At 39.8% G+C, this 14,168-nt stretch overlaps 1 protein-coding gene across 1 annotated transcript in view; it reads left to right on the top strand.

The window, feature by feature from the left end:
- The window catches only part of SCAF11 (SR-related CTD associated factor 11), a 79,108-nt gene extending 65,884 nt beyond the window's left edge, over positions 1-13,224 (top strand). The window contains exons 11-16 of the mRNA XM_090042394.1: positions 125-1,646; positions 1,774-2,759; positions 4,521-4,864; positions 9,213-9,431; positions 9,849-9,968; positions 10,238-13,224. Of these exons, the coding sequence (XP_089898520.1) occupies positions 125-1,646; positions 1,774-2,759; positions 4,521-4,864; positions 9,213-9,431; positions 9,849-9,968; positions 10,238-10,366 (3,320 nt within the window). The 3' untranslated portion in view covers positions 10,367-13,224. The remainder of the gene's footprint in view (positions 1-124; positions 1,647-1,773; positions 2,760-4,520; positions 4,865-9,212; positions 9,432-9,848; positions 9,969-10,237) is intronic.
- The last annotated feature ends 944 nt before the right edge of the window (positions 13,225-14,168 follow it).

Raw genomic sequence — 14,168 nt, 5'->3', positions numbered from 1 at the left:
TTAGCTATTTGAGCCATCAAGGATAAAATTACAGAAGGCTGTCTATTCTTCCTTAAACGTAAGAATGTCATGTTATGCTTAGCTGGTGTATTTATTGGATTTTAATGTTTATTTGTTATGTTAGAATCCTCAGGTAAAGGGTATGCTGTTGCACATACGCAAGGAGGAGAAGAGAAAAAGCAAGCTTCCGGCACATCTGGCACTAGAGGAACTAGGAAGAAGCCTACAAATACTACTCCAAGAAGAAGATCTGCAAGGAATAGCAAGAATGAGGCTATGAGTCAATCTCGAAGCTCACCAAGATCAAGTAACTCTAGATGCAACGCCCCTGATGATGATGACTCATCTCTGAAAGTTTCTCCTGCAGCACCAGAAGAAAAACCACTTCCAAAACGACAATCTAAAAGAGGAGTTAAACAGCAGGCACCTGTAGTTAAAAAAAAACTTAGAAGTTCTGTGCGCACAGAAAAATCATCTGGTGATTCAGTGGAAGATGATGAAGCTGCTGAGTCTGATGCACCTCCAGTGTTGGATCAAGATCACCAGTCAGATAATGAAAGCCTTCTGCACAAAAGTAATGCAGAAACAGAGTCTGCTAATGGCTTGGAAAGCTGTAGTGAACATGTAGAAAATGAGGAAATTGCAAAAGATTATGCTCAAGAACGGGGTATTTTAGAAAATGCAGACTTGGGTTCTTGTATCCAAGAACCTCCTGCTTTACAAGAAGAGAGTCAGAAAGTTGAAATAAAAAGTGGCGATGAAAACATTGCAGATTTTGAGAATGAGGGTATCTGTGAAAATACGTTTGATACAATGAATAGTCCCAGAAATGAATTATTGGAACATTCAGTAACACTTAAAAAAATAGATCAAACGTTTATTCCCCAGGATGAATTACTGGAAAATACAGAAACTTTGACAGAAGCATATCAGCCACTAGATAGTCCCAGAGACAAACTGTTGGAGTACCCAGAATTAGTGGAAAATGATGATAAACCATTTGATAGCCCAAGAAACAAGCTGTCTGAGCCAACTGACTCTGTAGACTTGGATAGTTGTGAGGATAAAGAAAAAAATTCAAATGATAAAAGTGCAACAGTTCAGAACTCGCCTGTTCAAGATGCTTTAACAGATGTCTTAATAACTACTATTCAAGATGTTAATGAATTGGACCAGTCCTTTAAAGAGGAGAGCATGCCTGTAAATGAAGAAGTCGGAATTGGAGAATCATCCAAGATAATTAATGAACAATCTAATACACATTTTAATGAAGATAACAATGAAATTATACCAATGGAATGCGATTCATTTTGTAGTGATCAGGCTGAATCTCATATCGAACAGTCACCATCACTTAATTGTGTAAAACCAGTGGAGGCAAATGCCTTATCTCAGGAGACTGAAAATTGTACATTACTTTCTGACAAAAAAGGTGAAAGTAGTTTACATGAAACACAGTATCCAACAGAATTTAAAAAAGATAAAAAGACTCGCACCAGACGGTCTAGATTTCACTCTCCATCAACAACCTGGTCTCCTTCAAGGAAGGGGGGCAGGAAATCTCAATCACCATCACCCAAAAGGGAGACTATCAAAGAAGAACGGTCTCGCTCACCCAAGAAGGAGACTGACAGGGAGGGCAGGCGGTCTCCTTCACCCAAGAAGGAGACTGACAGGGAGGGCAGGCAGGCGGTCTCCTTCACCCAAAAGGGAGACTGACAGGGAGGGCAGGCGGTCTCCTTCACCCGAGAAGGAAGCTGACAGGGAGGGCAGGTGGTCTCGTTCACCCAAAAGGGAGACTGAGTGGGAGGGCAAAAGAACACCTTCACGATCTCCCAAAAGGGAGGCTGTCAGGGAGAGCAGAAGATCTCCTTCTCGATCAAGAGTTAAAGATTTCTCTCCAAGAGAGAAAAAATCTAGGTCTCAAAGCAAAGATAGAGATAACGACAGAGATAGCCAAAGAAGAGAACGTGACAGAGACAGAAGAAGTAGGAGATGGTCAAGATCCCGATCTCGATCCAGGTCAAGATCCCGATCTCGAACAAGAAATACGGGTCCTTCCTATGCTAGGAATGAGAGAGGTGGTCGCTCACCTCGGTGGAAGGAGAAATGGAGCAATGACAGCTGGAAAAGTCCAAGGGGAAATGATAGGTACAAAAGAGGTGAACAAGAGAAACAGAATGAAAATATGAAAAAAGAAAAGGACAATATAGACAAAGATTCTAATGACCATTGTTTGTCTGACAAGTATGGGAGTGATTATCCAGATTGGGTAATGGAAAGAATAAATTCTGTTCCTGAAACTAGGAGCAGAGAGAGAGAAACTTTTAAAGATCCACAGTGGGAAGACAACAGATGTGATAATTCAGGATATACTTGGAATAAAAATTTTGGTTCAGGTTGGATTTCAAATCGTGGCAGAGGTGGCCGAGGCAGAGGTGGCCGGGGCAGAGGTGGTTTCATGTATGGAGACCGAAATGAAAATCATTGGCAAAATAGAAAACCCCTCTCAGGGAATTCAAATGGTTCTGGGAATGAAACTGTCAGGTTCCCAGAACATCAACCGTACAGGCGTAAAAACGAACAGGATTTTTCTTTTGATACGCCTGCTGATAGATCTGGGTGGACATCTGCATCTAGTTGGGCGGTAAGGAAGACTTTACCTGCCGACGTGCAGAACTATTATTCAAGAAGAGGACGAAATTCCTCCAGTCCACAGTCTGGATGGATGAGGCAGGAAGAAGAGACTTCTGAGCAAGGTATTTTTTTTTATTTTTTTAAATTTTTTTATTTTTTTTTTTTTTAGATCTAGGGATTTAAATAGGGAATATTTTCATAAACTTTTTTTTTAAACCCTACAATTTTTTTTTACTTTTTTTTACTGTTTTGTCCATAAAATGTAACTCATAAGAATGTCACAACAGATGATTGGGAAATATCCTTGTTAATTTTGACCCTGCCTCTATACCAAAAAATGCTTCTGTCTGACCATTCAGTAAATTAAGAATTAAATTTCTGGCCCTTAGGATTACAGTGCAACCAAATATACCCTTTAAAATATGTATTCTTTTACTGCTTTAACTGATGCACTTGTAAACTGGTAAAGTGTGATCAGACAAGACGTAGTTTCATTCAGTTTATCTTTCCTTTTTTTTTTTTTTTAATTAAGGTCGTTTCTTCAGAGAGATCTTGCATTTCCTTTGAAAATGCATGTATTAGGTTTAAGAATTGGTAATTAGTTGACCTGATGGCACAAAAAGTTTAAAAGGTTTAACACTCACGTGTTCCTCTAAAAATACTGGTAGTGATATTCATGCTATAGAGAATATTCGGTAGCACTCTTGTTTCATTTGAGGTTAAATTTACAGAGATTTAGCTCATTTGTATCATTGTAAAAGCATTTAGGCATAAGAGTTGTGTTGCAGAGTTACCAGTCCACTGTGTTTTTTCATAAGCTGAATATGAGCCAAGTGTGCTCTTATGAAAAAGCTCAATGGCATACTGAGCTATATTATTGGAGTATCACTTGTGAAGTAAAAGGGAGGTGGTGACCATCTTTTGCCCAACAGCCTAACTTAAGGCATTCACTTAGAAAATGTTCTTCCTGGGTTCCAGGCCCTGTACAGTCTAAATGGTGTTGAACCCACCACCCTCTTCTTCTAGGCAGCTAAGAGTGAAAGATTCATGAGGCCAGGGGAAAATCAAGGGGGCCTTGCTCTGGTCTGCAGGGGAGGAGAGGGGAGCCTTGGGTTCTGGCTCCAGTTTCCTGCTCCCATGGCCATTTATGCATTATTCTACCCATGCTGCCAAACAGTTACAGTGTGTTTTTCTGGTAAGATTTGGGGACTTCTGCAGTCTTTCACTTCTTCAAATAGTAAGATCAAACTGGGAGGTAGGGGCCTAGGTAGTGTCAGATTTGCTTCTGAGTGTGAGCACTACTAGAGACCAGTTGCCTCGGCTGTAAGCAGTCATCTCATTTGTGGTGATTCTGGTTGTCCTGGGTTTTGATTTGGATCAAAACAGGAGTGTCACAGCCCTTTACATGCGTAGCCCTTCCAAATTGCATTATTCTTCTGCCAGTAGGTGGCAAGGGAGAGCACATGTACTGATAGGCTTGTCCCTAGAATGATTTGCAGTTAATTTAAATCAGCTGCAGTTAACCTGGATGCACACAGTGCTTGGAAAAAACCTTTTTAATACATTTTCACAGGTACTTGAAGTTAGACAATGGGTGTGACCATCTGTAGGATCCCAGGACAAACACTTTCCTCCTTGGGAGACATCTGTTTACAGCTATAGAGATCTTTCTAGGTCAAAATACAGGTGTATAAGGAACCTAGATACCTTGGTGGTTTTGTGGCTGGTGCATGGGTCCATGGTTGTGACTTAAATGCCTAAAAGCCACCTAAGTGGCACCTAGATGTACTCTCAGAGGTGGCGTAGGATCTTGGTGTTAGTGTGTCTATATGTTCAAAACACGGATTTTTTTACTTTAAATACTGTGTTCTCTTGTTTGATAGATCCAAACCTCAAAGACCAAACAAACCAACAAGGGGAAGGGTCTCAGCTACCAGTAACTATGATGCAGCAACAAATGAATGTCATGCCACAAGTGAATGCACAACACCAGCCTATGAATATCTTCCCATATCCAGTCAGTGTTCCTCCACCTATGATGAATATCCAACACAATCCATTTAATATTCGTCCTCCAATACCATTGCATCTCCATGCAGGAGTGCCTCTCATACAGGTAGCTCCTCCTACCAGTGTAACTCAGGGATTACCACCACCTCCACCTCCTCCTCCTCCATCCCAGCAAGTCAACTATATTGCTTCGCAGCAAGATGGAAAACAATTGCAGGTGTGTGGGTTTTTTTGTTTGTTTTTTTGTTTTGTTTTTTCAGAAACATGGATCTAAACAGTCATAAGACAGAGCCATATGAATTATAAACAAACAAAAGCATCTTGCTTTATTTTGGTGCTGTTTGTGTGAACAGTTCCTCCTTATCCTCCTACCCCCCAAATGATCTTATTGAAGTATTTATGGAGAAATGAAGCCTAATTTAAAACTGAACTTATAGTATATAATTTGGTAATGTTTCTTTTTATTACAGTAACATGCTGATACTGTATGTTACTGTAATAAACCAATCAAGAATGGGGTGTTGCAGTTTTCTCATAATTTGTCCACTGTGAGATTTTTTTGTGGGAGGAGAAAGGGGGTGGGGTGAAGTTTTTCAGTCTTTCTTCTCTCAACTCTTTCCATTATTTAACATTCTTTCGTATTTTCTTTCATTCTTTTGTGTATGTCATACTATTTTGCCCCTTGCATCATTCCTTGTCTTGGGAGCTTCAGTTCTTTGTTTATCCAGTCACTACCAGTTTGTTATGCTGGGAATAGGTCAGAGCATCTGCTTGAAACTTGTAAAGTTTTTTGAAGAAGTATTTCGACTGCTGGGTCAGTCCTCGCCTGGTAAGCTTTTCCTGCAGTCTTCAGTTATAGGAGTCAAAACGGGAATCATGAAGAAAGCTGGGTGGCTTCCACTAGGATGTCTGACACTTTACCAGGGCACAGAGGAGCATTCCTTCAGTGTGTCAAGTGAATCTGGAGTTCACTTTGTTGTGTATTGATCCTCTGCTATAGTCTGTGTCCCTAAGCTACTTTGACATACTTCCCTTTGCAGTCCAGGTTTGAAAGCAGCGTTTCCCAAACTTTACCTCATTTACTGCCTCCTAAAAAGATGAAGTGATTTGATTGATCATGAAGCTCACATTCAACATCTTGGAATCCCATGTTTTAGATAGTACTCACTTTCAACTTGATTGGCAAATTTGCCATTATAGAAACAAATCAAAAGGAGTACTGTATGTTTCAGTTAGTGTGAAATATTTCATGTGTCCCATGGGCCAAAATGATGAAGTCCTGTTTTAACTGGCAGTAGGCAGAGTCTGATAGACTTAAAACTATTAGTTAGAATTTCAGTTTAATCCCAGCAACGTGGGAGCTGAATTTGTGCTGTAATCCCTTCCCTAACTGAATTGCCCAGTGAAGTGGTAATTTGGCTTGTAAATGCCAAGTCTGTGGCTCAAAAGAATGGGTGTAGAATTGGAACAACAGATTTATTTGACCCTCATCCACCATCACACAATGGTATCTTTACAGGAGCTGGAGTCTGTTAGTAGCTGACTGAGAAACTTGATTAAAGGATCTTCTGGGAGGATCTTTATGTTAGATTTGCCCCTTTATTGCTAAGGTCCTTAAGGGCAGGACCATGCAGTTGCTTGCCCAGCGTAGAATTTTATGCTTCTCAGTGGAGACATCATGGGTCTAAAGAAAGGCAGGCAACAAAAACAGTGAAGGACTTGGAAGGCAAATCATATGAAGAGAGGTTGAAAGAAATAGGCATGTTGATCTTGCAGAAAAGGCAATTAAGAGGGGGACATGACAGTAGTGTTCAGATTATCTGAAGAGCTGCCATAAAGAAGAGAGAGAGCACTGTTTCTCTGTTGCAGCAGCATAGGACACGGAGCAGTGACTTGAAATTGCTTTTAGAGTAGGTTTAGATTGGATACCAGCACAAACTTCTTTGCTGTTAGAGCAGTGAAATAGACAGGAGCGCATGCCTCCGCTCCACCTTGCGTGGATCAGGAGAACTGTGTGGCTCGGAGCAGGTAGAAATTGGAAAGGCTCATATTCAAAAGCAGCAGAATTAATCAGAGCACCACTATTAGATACAACAGAAAAGAGAACTGGGATAGTTCATGGAGTGGATAGGATGACAGAAAGAGGATCTCTGGCTATCTAGTTAGGGTGTGTAGAGCTGGGTTTGCAATCACCAGCTTGCAGAGCAGGATGGAGGGTGATAGGGTTTTCTTATGCTTTTGTGTTTTGCTTTTTGCCATGTGGGGCTGGGAATTTTTCCCTCCAATCTGTTAGGGTTTTTTCAGCTTTCTCAGAAGCATTGGGTGTTGCTGCATCCAAGACTGGGATTTTTAACTGGAGTGCACTGGTGCTCCTGTTGGGACTAAAACCCAGCGGTTCCTGGTCACAGGGTCTTGCTCCTCCGCTCAGACCATTTAGGATCAGGAAGGCATTTTACCCATAGTCAGAGTGGTATGAACTGTGGATTTTTGTCTTCCTCTAGCAGTCTCTTCCTTGGATCTCTTGGGTGTATTTTAATTACCACTTGCAACAGTGTGCTATTGCACCTTTTTCTCCCTTCTTTACCTGTGGCAGGCTTGGGAGTTCTTGGTGTTTTGGGGCAATGTGCCTGATAGTTGTGCAGCAGGGTTGTTTGTGTAGTTTTACGAATAGGTTACATCAACACTTGCATTAGGATAGTTTAGATGAGGATGATCCTGCCTTGAGGAGGTGGTTGCACTGGGTTAGCTCCTGAGGTCCTTTCCAGCCCTGCATCTCTATGAGGGGAGATTAAAAGATGCTTTGAGCTGCATTATAATCTCTGTGTTAAGGACATTCAGGCTATAAACAGATGTCGTTTTTGGAACAGGATCAAGTGTGCTGGAATGAGTCCTGCCACAGTTGTTTTATTTCACTGGCCTTTCCAAACATTGTTGGGGCTGTTGAGTCTCAGGGTTGGGCCCCTGCTGCTCCCAGAATCCTAAGTTGCATGCTGTGGGAATCCCATAGCTCCAGCTAATATAAAACAATGGAACAAGTCTTCTAAAATGGAACATGGGCATTACTGCAATACCTGAATGGTCTTTGCAAGCTCTTCTTTGCATGTATTTCAATGTGTTGGTGAAGATATTTAGAGGGGTGAATGACCCGGGACCTATTTATCTCATGCATTTGACAAGACTCGGGTTTTGAAAGAACTTGCTCTCCTTAGGTTTGATCATTGTCTCAAGTTACAGAACATTCCTCCTTTCCATTTGGAGGTCCGTAAGAGCCAGTAGCAGTATTAATGACACAATATGGCAAAATATGGTAAGAACTGTTACCTGGATTACAGGTGATTGCTGTGTTGGCTGCCAATAAGAGGCAACAGACAGGTCTGTATCTTGATTGTTTGCTTATACCCCAAAGCTCAAGAACAGACACTTAACCCAGTGTCAGCCTGGCTACCTGGGACCATGCAGTATTACCTGCTCTTACATATACTTCACAGGGGAGATCCAGGAAAGGGGAGAACTGGATATGCAGAGTAACAGCAGGGCATTGAATTTGTAGAGTTCTTCCATTTTCTCTCATCTACTGTATTTATGTGTGTCTTACTTTAAAACACTCTTTGATTTATGTAAACTACTTTGTTGAGACTTTGGGAGCCAGACTGAACAAGTTTCTTTAATCCTCGCCAAACTCAAGGCAGCCCTTGGAAAACTCTTAGCTCTCACTCCATTATTTCTGACTACAAGAAAAATAAGAGCAATTCTTTTGTTGCAGAGAACTCAGACCACAGTAGGTCAGGATGTTCTTGTGCATCAGTCAGAGGGTGCCACGGCACCTTGGTTGACAATCACTGTTCTGTGGACTTGGAAGACGGGATTTATATCCTTGTAAAAATAAAAACTTTGGAAGGGAGGATTTCTTACTCCTTTTGTCATCCTGGAATGCTGTTTGCCACTATCCTGTTTTCCTTTCCCTTTGCTTTATGATCTTCCCTGATGAGGCTGCTTTATTTTTACAACCAAATTAAAATTAACACTTACCTATGCATCTGTAGCAAAACCACATTTAAGAGACTTTGTTACATCAGTCACTACTGGTAACATTTTAAAACCAAAGCTATTATAATGTTTAGCTTATCTAGTTGAAGGCTGCCTTGTATAATGCCTCCTCTTCAAGCCTTTTGCTGTTTTAATTTTGTCTCCCTGCTGGTTTACTGGACACGATTGCTTTCTGTACTTTGGCCAGGTAACATCTACAAAAGGATCACTCAGATGGGTGTGTGGGCTCCTGCTCTAGCCATATTTCTGCAACTTGTCTTTGTCCCTTGAAAATGGCAGTCTGACAACAGATGTGCATGTGGGGGGGAGGGGGTTTCTTTCCAGTTTTTGACTGCTTTTGTTTTTCTTGTGTGCTAATCTAATGGTAGTCCTAGATGCAGTACCAATAGTCAGTGTAGAAGTTAGCTAAGAAACTGAAGCTCATGTTGTATTTTTCTGTAGTTGCTTAGAATGCTGGAAAAATAGTTTTTGCCTCTTTGAAGAATAATGCATTAACTGCTGGCTACTTCTTAAAACAGGGTATGCCTAATGCACCTCATGTCAGTAATAACATGACTGTACCAGTGTTGCCTGCTCCAACAGCAGCCCTGGGAAATGTGGAAACAGTTCAGGGACCAACTTCTGGTAATGCAACTTCATCAAGTCACGTAAAAAATTCTAATGCTGCTGTAAAAGTGGGAGAAAGCAAAGGAAGTGTAACCGTGGAAGCCAGCGCAGACAGCTCGAAGAAAGACCAGGCAAGTGCAAGTTGAGCAATTAATAAAATTGTACAGCGCTGAAAATTAGAGAGCAGTCTCCTGTGTGTGCAGGATTCTCAGTGCAGTCACCCTGTGGACACTGTATGAGTACAAGAACTTTAACTTTGACTCTAACGAACTAGTGAGACTCTTAGAACTGTACAACTGGAAATGTGTTAAAATATTTTGATCAATAGTGGATCTGCATTCTGCTCTGATTCAACCACTATTTCCACTGCGATCCATGCAGGTGCTGTGTTCCAAGGACTGGAACGTGGCTCTGGTTTTGATGCCTTACATTTGAGTAACTTCTGTTTGCAGAGTTTAAACTGTTTTGATGGTTAGAACTAATCTTAAGTAATTTTGTGTGAAGGGTGTTTCTACAAGATTATAAAATATGATTTTGTTTTTTGTCAGAAATTGTTAATTCAGGAAAAAGCAGCGCAAGAGGTCAAACTGGCAATTAAACCTTTCTACCAGAATAAAGATATTAGCAAGGAAGAATATAAAGAGATTGTGCGGAAGGCGGTAGATAAAGTAAGTTATATTCAAGAATGACATTTTAATAATCAGTTTCACAACATATTTACTCCACAGGTAATCCTGACATAGGGTGTAACAGAGCCAGTGCTCAGCACCTCCCTAGTTAAAAAAGCAATAACAGTGAAGAGGTAGATGATGCTTCCTCTTGGCTTCATAAGACAGCCTTCTTCTTTGGAATCTGCCAGTCTTGACCAAAAAAAGGCATTTTATCTTCTTAATTTTTTTAATGAACCTCTTGTTGGTTTGTTTTAAACCTGTCACAGGTTTGTCACAGCAAGAGTGGAGAAGTCAACTCGACAAAAGTAGCAAATCTGGTGAAAGCATATGTAGACAAATACAAACATTCACGGAAGAAAAATCCAGAGGAGGCATTCTCTGCGGAAAGAAAATAAGAGTAAAACGAAAAACCTGAAAACATGCTCTATCTGCAAAGTGCAATTTCAACAAGAACCATTAACTGAAAATTGTTTATGACTATGATTGGAATCTGGTTTTGATAAAATTATTTTTCAATGTAGTATATAATGTTTTGTTCTAAATATAGATTTAAGCTGCAACTTCTTTATCCCTTTTCAAAATAGATGCCTAAAAGAAAGTAAAAGGTATAAAGGAGAATGCATTTTTATTAGGAATGTATGATTGTGTGGATACTAGATGTACAGCAATTTCACTTGAATAATGGAGTGCATAAAATTAGAAATCTTGTCTAAGTACATTGGTTTTTGGAACAGGTATGTACAGTACATGTAATCAGTCAGATTAAAGATATTAAAGTAAGATTTTTTTTTGATTTCTCCCTAATTATAGTAAAGATAAAATAATGTATTGCCTTGACAAATATTTCTAGTGTTAACTGGAGAGACTGAATGCAGGGGTCACAATGTGTATGTAAAAAGCACGTGGCTGTGTCTGAACAGAAGAACTGTTTAGATGAAAAGAGAACAAATTCACCATCCGTCAGTAAGATTTGGTGCCCAGAACCATGGGCACTCTTGTTAACACCAAATAAAGATTATGCTGCTTGGTTTTGTTTTGTGACTTTTTTCAATTTTTGTTTTGAGATAGTGGGCTGCATTTGAGTAACTTCTGGAAAAGAACTCAAAGGCCTCTAGTCACAAAAGGTATGGTTCAGGCAACCACTGTGCATAGCTCTGGTAAATGACCTAAGAAATGATTATGCTTTAGGGCTAGATATTCAGGAAAAATAAGTACTGCAGTTCTGTTTTTACTTTTCTATAATTCTTCAAATATAGTAAAAGGGGGAAATCTTTACTAGGGTCTCTGTTGACCAGAGGTTGCCAGTTGTGCCAATTTTAGCTGTGTAAGATATTTTATTAATGTGAACTATAGTTTGCTAGGGACTACAGCAGACGCCACCAAGCTCATGTCACTAAAGTTGCACAAAGATAATCCTGGGTAATTAGTTTCTTAAAGTCACTTAGTGCTTAGTAAAAAGCTTAGTAGTAGCTTTTAAACGTCCCAAAAACACTTTCCAGTAAGGAGTTAGGTCCAGATTGTTCAGTCATTCCAAAGGCTGGTAGTGGAACGATTAACTGCTCTGAAAAAATTGATTCAAACCTGTTTATGGAGTTGGTTGGCTTGTTAGGACAGTGTGGTTTCTAATTCTCATGGAAAAAGTTTCTTGGAAGTCTTTTAACTTGCATCAGGAGTGTCAGTGGGCAGCTGATTTTCTTCTGTTTTGGAAGAACAGCACTACTAAAAGTGGCACACATCCCACAGTGCTTGAATATGGTGAAAGCACTGTGCAAGAGCCCAAGACCCTGTGATGCTCCAGCCAGAAGACTCCTCGCAAAAAAGTGGGCATGTGCTATGTGGACTCTCTGTCTCTAAGGACTTTGAGAAAAGTCTGAGCTGTATGGAAGTTGGCTTCCCAAAGTTGCAAGCATCTTCAAGTTCCTTACCTATCCTGTCCTTTCCAGTAACTTTCACAGGACCCTGAGACAGGGGATATAAAGGGAGATATAACTATAAGATGCTGTCGCAACAGTTGATCACTTGCTTTTAATTGCAGCTTTCTGCAGATGTAATGAAGTGTTTGACTAGCTATATTTATTTTTGTGCCTAAATCAAAATGTGTAAATTAGAGACTGATACAAGTTTTTCTACAGTCAAGCCATGTTTTAGATTTTTCAAAACTGATCCAGGTTTACTCTGCTAGTGATTTGTATGGGCTCTTGAACTACTTTAAGCTACAACTGGTTAGCACTTTTTGAAATATTTTGTAGCAAATTGCTATACCTATCCTGGTTAATCACGCCATGCGTACCTATTTTTATTGCATTTTCCTGCTCTGACAGATTTTTGGAGGTTAATGACTTTTATATCTTTTTATTCTATACAGTTGAACCTTGCTACAGTGCTCTTTCAGGAGCCATATGAATGTCCTTTAAGAGAAGTGTGGAGAGGGGGCAAAAGGGAATTTTGTGGTAATGCTTGTTTCAACATACGAGACGGGGAGGATTTGTTCTTTTTTTTTGTTTGTTTCCACAGCTCCTGTCTGGAAGACAAGATGCCACTTGCTATCACATTGTAATTGAGGCAGTGATTATAGTGATGCTCCACTGTATTTCAAATTCTAATGAAGAATATCTGATAAATGAGAATGTGATCAGTAAATTTTTTTATTTTTTACACTGAAATACTTAAGAATTTATCAGAAAATATGCAGCTGATTAAAAATTGTGTTAACTTTAACATGTATTGCCTTAATACATAGATTATCCTTCTCTATTTTTCCAGAAAATCAACAAGGTCTACCTTAATATGAGTGCATGAGAGAGCATGTGCTTTAACTTTGTGGACTTTTTTTTGTTAAGATTAGTATTAAAGCTGTATTTCTATTTATTGAAATTGCTTGCATTTAACCCCTGGGTACTGGGATTTCCCAACATGCACTAAAGTACGTACATAGTGGTGGGAAATTCTGGACCCAGCTGATACCTCAAGGACAAATTCATTTGATCTAAATTGCCTTGAGAAGAATTATGACTGTCTAGATTTTGCAGACTGTATGCAAAGCAGAAGGGGTTTTCCTATATCCTTGCAGCGCTACACTGTGCATGCTGCTTGAATATCTCATTCTAAATATGTATCTTCAGGAACACAGTGGCTGCCCCAGGTCCATGCTGTGATATTTGTAGCATATGGCTGGAGTGCTGTCTGCTGAACTAATATTCTCAAACTAGTTTTATGTAGTGCTTAACATTTTCTAATAAATTCTTTTGACTAAGCTGGAAGTAGTCTCTCTGGTTTGTCACATGGGTTAATTTAAACAAATAAGTTTCCCTCCCTAATTTATTTCCAGAGGGATTCTGCAATTCTGCTGTGTAAGTATGTAAAACTAAAGAACAGCAGAAGCTGTGCTGTTCTGGGTACTTTTATCTGCAGTAGATGCAAGGTAAACCACAGAAACTTAGCCTTCTTCCACTGGGGGCATTTCATTTGGTCTCCCTCAATGAAAGAGGGCTAAGCTGGAAGAGCTTTTTCACTGCTTTAGCTAACGCTGTGATTTTAAAACAAACTTATCTATTTAAACCAAAATAAGCAGAACCCTGTTCTTCATGCATCTTTTTATTATTTTTTGGGTTAAAAATTACCTATCCTGCCAAGGTGCCTGACTCATGTATACAGTATTGGTTCAGATATTTTACACACTCACATTTCCAGTAAAAAATGAAGCTTAGACTCCTCCAGTATTGGAAGCTCCTATTTCTGATTAGCTTTCAGGAAGAAATTACTTGACACATTACAGTAAGATTTCTTTTATGGGTCTCTAAATTAATGCTGTGAAATTCTTATCAAGATGGAAAAATTAATGTTATTTCCTTTTGCATCCAAGTATGCACAGATGTGTCGAGAATTTTGTGCTGAAATGCTTTACACAAAGCCCACTTACTGAAATATTGCAGAGCCAAGTTAAGCTAGTCCTGTCTGGAGATGATCCTGATTCAAGGAGAAATGATCCTTTTGGTGGTATAAATATCCATGAGAGGCCTGGATCAAATATCACATGGATCAAAGGCCTATCTCCCCTAATTTTGTTTTCTGCAGCTAGAAATACAAGCTAAGGCCTTAGAAAACTTGGAAAGAAGACTGGATGAGTGACTGACTGCAATACATGAGCAACCTTCACTTACAACAGAATCAACCTCCCTCCCTTCCCACTACCAAGGA

Source organism: Crocodylus siamensis, chromosome 4 (genome assembly GCF_052110815.1).
Source record: "Crocodylus siamensis isolate JL-2025a chromosome 4, ASM5211081v1, whole genome shotgun sequence".
Classification (NCBI taxonomy): Eukaryota; Metazoa; Chordata; order Crocodylia; family Crocodylidae; genus Crocodylus; species Crocodylus siamensis.
The sequence above is the reverse complement of the archived record's forward strand: the minus strand, read 5'-3'. Positions and strand labels throughout refer to the sequence as shown.